Here is a 10,382-nt window from a genome sequence, read left to right on the forward strand (position 1 = left end):
ATTGGTAGCTATAAATATTGGTATTCACTTAATTGTATGGAAAACAGCAGACATACTGCTATAAATGTTTCTTTTGTGTTCCACAGTATAAATTCATACAGGATATGGAAAAATATGATGAGAGTAAATGACAATTTTAATTGTGGGGGTGAAATATTCATTTAACCCATAAGATTTTAACAATGAGAATGAAGACAACAGAGATAAAGAGATGAGATAAGAATGGAAAAACAGAAAAGTTCAAGGAAGAGAAAAGTATACATTTATTACTGAGCCACCCTTTGCAATCCAAAAGACTGGGAATTGGGGTCAGAGACGAAGAAAAAAAATTTGCAGTATACTAAGTAAAGCATTACTAGTAATATCTCATAAAAAAATGTACAAATGTTTGTTAAATTTTTTTTATATCAAGCCTTCAAATGATTTTGGTTACAGATATTATACATATGAAACTACAACATGTTAAATGATACAATTGTATTTTTAATGGTAAGAATTAAAACAACCAATAAACAAACACAAGAGAATTCATAAGCTCTCTTATTGGTTTTTGCAAAAGAATAAGAAAAAAAAAAACCATAAATAGTAAAACTGAGGTAACTGCTATTGTACCAAGCAGGGGAGAAATAAAACTCCTATAACACAGAATGACAATAGTTAAGTAAGGTAATGCACATTTGTTGTTTGAAAAGAATAAAGGATTCATAATTTTCTGGTCGCCATGATTTCGACTTATGACACTAAAGCGGACAACACTGGAGAATGTTTTAAAGGCATCTCTCATTAAGACACTGCAGGCTCTGAGACTACATTACAGAATTCATATGACACTTTCTACACCAGTCATAGAGCCTACATAATGCACAACAGAGGCAGTTATATCCATTCATAATGATAGTGCATGACAATCATACACATACAAACACCCATCTAGGTCATGATGCATCTCAGGCATACATTATAAAGTAACGCACATGGCTATGAATGGCTATAACAGGCTTATGGAGGCTGCATGAGTGGGTGCACTGGAAGGCTGTTTTAAAAAAGAACAGCTAACTTTATAGAGAGGGCAGTGAGAGAGCAAAACAACAACTGAAAAGAAAAGAATTAAACCATTTACTAAGACCAGGAGAGCCTTTTGGGAATGAAGGGAAGGTACTTAAAACGCCACAATTCATAAGGGGTCTGTATGTGTGTTGCCCTCCCCTTTGTCCTGCAGAATCGGTGCAATTTATTTTTTAAAGAAGCCAAAATTATACGATATAGCCTCGGTACTCTTCGCAAAGGCATGTATACACATACCCTTGAGTCCCCGATTATTAAATGAAAGGTATACGAAATCAAATGACCCAAATTCAAAATTTGAGCTAATTTTGCTAAACTCATGAGTACTGTGGGCAACAATGCTACAGGGTTCACTGGCATACAACTAATTTCCTAGGCAAAAATTTAAATTCAGCTTAGGCTTAAAAAGATGGTGAATCGCTGTTTTAAGAGATGTTAGACTTAAGGTAAATACCAGGATTTAATCGGTGTCTACGCAGCCATCAAAATGAGGCCTTAAGTGCTAAATGAGAAAAGTGGTGATTTGTCAACACAATCATTCTGCAGGACTGGATATGGATTTAGGAATACATCTTTAAATGGTTAAGTTTTTTAAATTGCAATAATATTGAAAAATGTGGCAGGTGGCAAAAAAAACAAAACAAAACAAACTTAAGAAAACAAATTGCAGCAGGATACATCTAAGAACTTTGAGAATATTCCACTGCCTCTCCAAAACCAATCACGTCATGTCAGTGCACATCCTCAGCCAATCCCAGACGAGAATAAAAGTGAGAGTGACAAGCCAGTGTTCTGTACCACACATATGGGATAAATAACAAACAACTGATTCTTTAATACACACACTCTTTCACACAAAAGCACACACACCTCACAGTTTTCCAATTCTAAAAAGACTGCTAAATCATAATTGAGCAAGACCCACCCAAAAGCCCCACTTTATGTATAGATATAATTTGAATCTTATGCAATCTTTTGTTACGTTTTTTGAAGACAATTTTTTTCCTATTAAAAAAAAAAGTATGAATTTTGTAATTTGTCCCTCTATATTGATACATACATATTTATATATAGCTATATTTGTTGGTAAAATATAAAAGCCCATGCTCACAACATTAACCTTCGTAAAGACCACCACACCGCGGTGTGCTCACATAGCCGGGAATGTTAGTGCACATACACACACTCATTCACACAAGACTGCAACATACCAACACCCACTCCCAAAGGGGAGAACTAAACTATATATATTTATATATTTAAAAAAAACAACAACAAAAAATATCAGACCCAGAACATAACCAGAATGATAATATGAACCATAATCTTTGGACTTCCACTCAAAAGAATTAGTGATCAAACAACCAACGGGACGTGTGTGTGTGTGTGTGTGTGTCTCAGCTAGTTGGATATTCATAGATGAATATCAAACAATGTTTTTGATTCAAAGTTCTTGCAAATCGTTTGCAGGAGTCATCTGTGCGTGAGGAGTAATTTAGCATTTGGAAGTTAATTGAATGTAACGGGGTAGGAGAGTGACAGAAGTGTATAGTGGTGTGCATGTATGCATGTGTGTGGATGTGTGTGTGTTCGGTGAGCAGCGTCACTCGGAATCCCGCTGGACTTCAGAGGCATCTGCTCGGCAAATAGGACAGGTTCTGTTAGCCTAGAAGACAGAGGAGGACGGATTGTCAAATTGGTCTAAGAAACATATAGATCATATCAAGTCTATATCAAGTCACACGAGCAGCTTTCTGTTGGTCAATGCGGCAAATTCGTGTGACCAACTTGAATCAGTTGTAAAATCAGCATGGGGAAATCTTTTGCTCGCAGATGAAATTCACTATTTTGTGGATTCCTATTGAAATGACAACAATAAATGTGTCCACACGCTAAGACAGTGTCCTCAAACAGTCAAACAGGGGGTCTCAGCAAACCTCCGAGGACGCTTAGACACGACTAAAAAGGATTTAAAAATGATCAATATATTAAAACAATCTAACTCTCGATCTTAATTTCAACGCTAAAAAATTAACTTTAAAATTAAAATTACCCCCCCCCAAACAACTAATGTTTTTTTTGAATGAAAGTTCTTGAAGGTTCTTAAAAAAATGCGTAATGTTTAAATAATTGAATTTATCAATACTCCTTGTTTCCATTAATAGAATAAGCAGCTTTGTCATAATAGCAGAAGAAATATTGGAAATAGTCTACATCGGGGAGCCTTTGAATATTGTGCTGGATGCAGGCATTTCAGTTAAAAGTTGAGATCCACTGAAATATTTGATCCTTTACATCATTTAAGGATATAATACCAATGACGCCATTATTGTTATTATTAATATTATAACATGAATAAATAAAGTTAATTAATTTAGCATGCTTGCTTACCTTGAGCCATTTATCGACACACTTGGCATGGAATTCATGATTACAGGGCAGTACTCTCAACAGCTGACGAGACTCGAAATCACACATGCACACTACACACCTGCAGAGAAAGAGGGAGGACATAATGTTTTTAATTAACCTGTTCCAACATTACGATTTTGTTCATGTATTTTTAAAAACAAATCTAAGAAAAAGTGTCTATTTTAGGTATTTTAAAAGGCTTTTTTTCTTCTTTTTAGAAGTACAAATATTCCATGTAGGTCACAAAGTAGTTAAATAACAGTCCGTAAGTTTTAAAGTTGTATATTGTACTCACAAAGTCTGCTCAGACTGATGGTTGCTGGGATTGAATCTGTAGGAAGGCAGCTGTTCGATATCGGCTTTCGTCAAACCTCTAGGCTTCGCTTCTCCGAGACGCTCGGCAAGGTTTAACAGAGCCTAGTCAAGCATAAGAACAAATACACATGTAAAATAGAATAAAGTATTCTTAAAACGTATTCCTAAAGTGTTTCCTGAGATAATAATAGACTCGCACCTCATAATTCTCAACCTCTCCATCATCTACATCCAGCTCTAAGCTAATGGCGGGACCCACTGCTGTTGGCTGGACTGGAAGAACAGATCTGAACCACCAAAAAAAACAAATAGAAAAACAGTGACATTTTCTACAGCTCATTGCTTCTCTAAAGCAATACTCCGATGTCTGTTTGTATGTGTAACTCACAGGAAGTAGGGCAGCAGACTCGGGTGGTACGGAGGTGGAGGTACGGCCTGCTGAGAGCGGTAGCGTCTGCCTGTGATTCTCCGAGGCATAAAGTGGGGATACGGCTGGAAAGAACACAAAACCATTTTTAGATTGTTTAGATTGCATTAGCCGCTTTTCCACTGTCGGGCCAAAACCAAGCGACAGTGCGTGCTATAGTGAGTGCCAGGTCCAGTCGCATTACCACTGTCAATATCGGGGCTTCCTCTGGGCCAACGGCCAAGGTTTTTTGGCCCGCCGAATACCTCTTGTCCAAAGCGGGCCAACTGGGGCTTGAGGAGTGTTTATGAACAAAGGCGGAGTTTGTATGAATTAGGAGAGGGTCAACACTGTTGCTCATTTTCACATGCTTTCATTTTAGGCTACCAGCTATTTGTGAGAAAAAAATATATATTTTAAAAATAGGCAGAAATATATTTATGGTGCTAAAGGATACTTATGCTAACCACTGTCATAATAAATACAAATATGGAAATTACCAGAGACTGCTTGAAGAAATTATACAAAGCATATATTGGCTGTGCATTTGTTGATACCGTACTTACGCATCCGCAAATGTTATAGATTAAATATGCACCGGTTAACTCATTTAACTTTGTTCTCGTGAGCTCTCTCTGTTGCTCTGGCTGATAGGATAACCGTATCTGTGAGATGGGAGAGATTGATCAAATCTCCTCGGATTGCATCATTTAGTGGAAAATTTGTAGAAATTCTCATTTTATTCATGAGTAAACATGATCAATATTTTTCTAAATGTTTTAACTTTTGGACTTAAAAAGCCTTAATGGAGTTGTTTTATGCATTCATTTGATCACACAAATGGAAGCTGGTGCGACTTAATAAGTAGGAACGTTTCTCTTTTTGTGTGCAATAATAATAAATATGGTATAATGATTAATGTGCACTCCTAACAGAAATTAATAAATGACTGTCCCTGTAACATTTTTATCATAAATCATTGGTTGCTGCTGGAGTCTTAAGCCTTTAATTAAAGACCAAACGTTTGCTTCTGTCATGCTTGGTTGTCAGTCAGCTGGTGAAATGGTGGGGTTGTGTGACGTAGTTCTTACGGAGTGTTAAGGGCAAGATTTATGGCAGTGCTGTGGCCCGACAGTGGATACATAGTTTGATTTTGGCCTCGAGGTCTGAGGCTATTGGCCCCCGCTCGGCATGTTGTTGTTAGCCCAGGTTCGCACTGGCCTGACAGTTTTAAAGCAGCTATTGATCTGAGATGATAAAGCTTGAAGATCACTCACCACACCAAAGAGCTCCTGGTGCAGGGGTTCATGGGAGAGGAACTGTAGTGGGGTGGAAGGGGGCAGAGGACTAGGATGGCCAGAATGAGGATAGTTAAACCCTCCACCTACCGACAGGTGATCCCCCAACAACTCCACCTCATTCTCTATCCTTTGCAGCGGCTATTCACCAAAACAGACAGGATTTATTCATTTTCTGATTGTCGGCATGTGTACTTTAAACATCACCAATAATATTTTATATACTTTGAAATGTATCTTTTTTAGCGTAGCAGAACTATAGTAAAAAAACAAGTATAAATATTTGCACATTTTTTTGAGGTCAGTCATTTTTTTAAAGGAAATTGGTAGTTTTATTCAGCAAGGATGCATTAAAAAGAAAAACACACACTTAAGACATGTATAACTAAAAAAAATGTTATATTTTAAATAAATACTGTTCTTTGATTGATCAAAGAATCCTAGAAAAAATTAATTATCACAGTTTCCACACAGTTTTAGGCAGCGCAACCATTTTCAACATTTATAATAATAAAAAAAATGTTTCTTGAGCACCAAATCATTGTATACTCACAGATCGAGACTGTTGTGTCTGGAAGGGTAAGAACTGTCCAGGAGTGGGGAGGCCCGGATGATGTGACAGATGCGGAGGATGAAGCAGGAAGGGTGGATCACTGGAGAGAAGAGAAGGAAATGCGTACGGCACTGGCAAATGCTGCACCGAACATGCCGGCAACATCTGCAAGTCAAACAAACAAACAGACAAATTATTTTTGTGACCATTCCAAATGGAGATTGCACCCTCAGAGATTAAAATAGGAATGTAACAACTTCCTACCACTGGGAGGCAGCATATCCAAACAAATCAAATGAGCTCAAAAAAATTGATGTGTCTTTACACACCCTGATATGTACTTACTGGAGGTGGTACGCTACAGATTGGATAGTGTTGCTGTCCGCTGAAGACCACAGAACAGGCAGGCACCTGCTGCTGAGAAGAGCATGCTGGGAGATGCTGTCCTGTGCAGAGGGGAGCGGGTAGACCATGGGGCGGCACTGGAGAAACTGTATATGATACCGGCACCGTACCCTGAGGGAGCTAAAAACGCATGCAAAAACAATACAAATAAATATATATCCATACAAAGAGTCATTACTTTTGTTAAACGTCCCAAATAAGTTTGAATTCTAAATCAACCATCATAAAAATGGCCACTTCAATAATGATAATGCTAAATGATATCAGTACCTGCTTGTTAATTCGGGTCCAAGCCACTACTTGTTTCAATTGAGAATCTTAACAGCTGTTTATGAGCACCATTTATTCACATCATACATTTAAGCTAAGATTTTAAAAACTCAGTGTACACTACAGACTCTGGGCTCACGGTGACCCAGCCGCCAATATTTTAACGATTCATAGAAGATGAAGCACTGTCTGGCCATCTGAGATTTCGGTATGGAGATAAAGGTTATGATAATAATTTTTCGGTCGTACTACAGCATAGCGGGAGTGTTTATTAGCACCGTTTGTTGTTTGTTGTTTGCTTTTGACATCTGACATCGTTTGGACCTGGAAACTGAGACAAGTGGCGTCAGACGTGAGATTTGAAAAAACAACACACATTTCCACTAGAGATGTGGCGGTACGCATCACACACACAAAAAAGTTATGATATAGGCAGTGTTGGGGGTAACTCATTACAAGTAACTTGAGTTACGTAATCAGATTACTTTTTCAAGTAACTAGTAAAGTAACATTAATTTAAAGTAACAAAGATATTTTGTTGTAAATTTTAACTTTAAATAAGTAATGCAAGTTTTCCCATTTATTGACTGACAGCTCTCTCGTCCCCATGTTGAGACAAATCGAAGTGCAGAGGCGTTGTGTGTAACATGATGGTTATTGTAGTTCTAGACTAAATGTGAGCATGCATTTAATCATCTCCCTTGCACACAAAAAATATTCAATATTCCTCAATGAATGAAATCAGTGAAATGCAGAAACAGAATACTATGCAAACCTCCAATAACTATAGGCTATATGTTAAAACATACATTATTTTTTACGCATTTAATCTCACTTTATTGACCAATGTAGTTGCTTATGCCAGGGCTCGACATTAACGCTTGTCCGCTTGTCCGGGACAAGTGTATTTTTTGAAGGGACAAGTAAAAGAGAATTTTACTTGCCCGACCGGACAAGTAGCCTGAATAGAACATCAATAACAAAAATAAACAAATAACTAGGGCATCACTAAACCGAGAGAATGATTCTGATTTTATTACATTTATTGTAAGTTGCGATCGATTGTGGATAATGTAGGCTATTACTGACGGTAAGGTTGCGCTGTTGACGCTCGCGCAGCCTCTCGAGGAGAAATCTGCGTAGCACACACACAGCACACACAGCAAATGAGCGTAGCACACACACACACTCAGTTAACAACATACTGCCTATAAAAAATCTAAATGTGGAGTTTTTATATTTTTAACATATGTTAAGCAACCTCAATTATTTTTCCTGAATACCATCACGACTGAAAATGTGACATTGATTTCCTACAACAGTTCAATAAACAGTTAAAATTAAGTCACTTACATTTTAGATGCAATATTGCATGTTTTTGTTCTGTTTCAGCAGCGAAAATAGTTCCAAACAAAAATCACAGCAGAACCACGGCACATCTCACAGGAACACTTAACCTGTTTTCATCACTGAATGATTCAGCATTTTGAACGAATCGGTTGAGTCAAAGATTCAATGACCCATTCATAAACATCTGTCTCATACTTGAATGAATCAGCCGTTTGAACGAATCGTTTGATTGAATGAATCAATGACTCACTCATTAAGACGGTCGCCTGCCACCACCTACTGGCGGTTTAGTGTTATGTATTTGTATATTTAAATCAATTTCATAACATGATTCTATGCAATTGTAATTTTTCAGTGTAAATGGTTTAATTTGATGAGCCCTACCTAGGGTAACAGAGCTATAGTGTCTTATTATTCTAAATAATTGAATTTATTGATCAAATTTAGGAATTTAAAATGAAATATGAAGCATACATTTAATAAGATAGGGGGAGGAGATGCCCTTTAAAGGTGCAGATATTACAATATGCCGATTTAAATATCAAAGCTGATTGAACACTGATGAGAATATTGCTTCAGAATAAAATAACACACAAAGAAAAAAAAAATCCGGACAAGCTACTTTTTACTCGGACAAGTGAATGACAAATGTACTTGTCCGAAGGACAAGCACATGAAAAGGCTTAATGTCGAGCCCTGGCTTATGCCCTTCGATGATTCAGTGAAACCATACGCAAAAATTACTAGATTTTTTAGTTTTTATTGGTAAAGTAATACCAATAAATATTATTTTTCTCCTGCATCGTATTCTTCCGTTATCCAGAATGGCAGCAGCTGAAATGTTTGCTTGAGCAGCGCCCTCTACTATACACCTGTGAATTTGCATTTCCTTCAACCTGAGGCTTATTATTTAAATTTTGGTGTGAAAGGGTCATGACATTTGTCCTAAAATATATCTTTTGTTGTAAAAAAAAAATAATAATGTTACGCAAAAGTAACGTAATGCATTACTTTTCTAAAAAAGTAACTAAGTAGTGCAATTAGTTACTTTTTAAGGGAGTAACGCAATATTTTAATGGATTACTTTTCAAAGTAACTTTCCCCAACACTGGATATAGGACATCATAGTCTGCCTAATATTCTCAGTTAGAAACCACATTAGGGCACCTCTAAGCCCCGTTATGATCTCACTGAAACACTGAAACACTGAGCTCCTGCCCCAGCCCTCTAACCTGCTCATGGAGGTCCATCACCATGGCGCCCTGCTGCGGCGGGTGCAATAACCGTGGCGAGAGCGTGGGTGGGTGAAAGGCCCGGGGCTCATCGAGGCCGGGTGGAGGGTGGGATGGAGGCTGTCCGTAGGGATGAAGAGAATGTGGGTGAGGAGGGTGGCGGTAGTTTTCATCCTGCCCCCCACCCGGGGAACCATGAGGGGGATGGTGCCGTGACAGGCGCTCTCGTCGGCCACGCTGACGCCGCACTGGAGGACTGCACAGAAAGAGTCACATTTATTTATAATGTCTGCCCTGAATGCTTATATAAAAAGGGTTATTTTTTAAATAAAATAAAAACAGTAACTTTTACTAAATGTAATAGGTTTATATTATAATATATCCATTGGCTGCACTAAATGTTTATTTATATAAAAATTGTGTTTTAAAACAACAGCCTTAATTAACATTCATATCATATAGATCATATATCATATCAGGTTTTTTTTCCCCTTATTTCTTTTTACATTTAGTGAATGTTAAAGAAGGTTATTTTTGTAGAGATAGTTTTTATTAAACAAATAAACATTCAATACAGCCAGTGGATACAGTGTTTAATATAATATATCCACTGGCTGTATTTAATGTTTATTTATGCATTTAATAACTATTTGCACAAAAATTGCTTTCTTTAACATTCACTAGATGTGAAAAAAATATAGATATAATATTATATCAATATATCCACTGGCTGTATTAAATGTTTATTTATACATCTAATAATATTTATTTGTACAAAAATAGCCTTCTTTAACATTCACTAAATACTTAATTTAAAAATTATTATTATATTATTCAGTTCTAATAACTCTAGTATTTATATTGCTCAATGAGGGACTAAAGAAAAGACAAGAATTATGGGCTTTCACACCAGAATTAGAAATTTTCCAGCACAGTAATTTATATAATTCAAAATACAGTATAACGCATTGTTTGAAAGCAGTTTCAAAACGGATTACAGACAAACCAGACAAATGTCACAGCACAGCATGAGCTGACAGCAATTAGCATTAGCAGTCAACTAACACACAACATAC

General features: G+C 36.9%; 1 protein-coding gene across 2 annotated transcripts in view; it reads right to left on the reverse strand.

Annotated features, from left to right (window-relative positions):
- Positions 1-387: 387 nt before the first annotated feature.
- rnf38 (ring finger protein 38) overlaps positions 388-10,382 on the reverse strand; it is a 10,339-nt gene continuing 344 nt past the window's right edge. Inside the window, exons 2-10 of one of the 2 annotated variants that reach the window (XM_077204829.1) lie at positions 9,307-9,562; positions 6,395-6,574; positions 6,050-6,214; positions 5,476-5,637; positions 4,178-4,284; positions 3,992-4,085; positions 3,773-3,894; positions 3,457-3,556; positions 388-2,731 (exon numbers count right to left, since the gene is read on the reverse strand). In XM_077204829.1, the coding sequence (XP_077060944.1) occupies positions 2,669-2,731; positions 3,457-3,556; positions 3,773-3,894; positions 3,992-4,085; positions 4,178-4,284; positions 5,476-5,637; positions 6,050-6,214; positions 6,395-6,574; positions 9,307-9,562 (1,249 nt within the window). In that variant the 3' untranslated portion in view covers positions 388-2,668. The remainder of the gene's footprint in view (positions 2,732-3,456; positions 3,557-3,772; positions 3,895-3,991; positions 4,086-4,177; positions 4,285-5,475; positions 5,638-6,049; positions 6,215-6,394; positions 6,575-9,306; positions 9,563-10,382) is intronic. The other variant, XM_077204830.1, reaches the window with a different exon arrangement.

The sequence above is a fragment of the Siphateles boraxobius genome, unplaced genomic scaffold (assembly GCF_051911475.1).
Source record: "Siphateles boraxobius isolate OS27281-9 unplaced genomic scaffold, OSU_SipBor_1 119, whole genome shotgun sequence".
Lineage (NCBI taxonomy): Eukaryota > Metazoa > Chordata > Actinopteri > Cypriniformes > Leuciscidae > Siphateles > Siphateles boraxobius.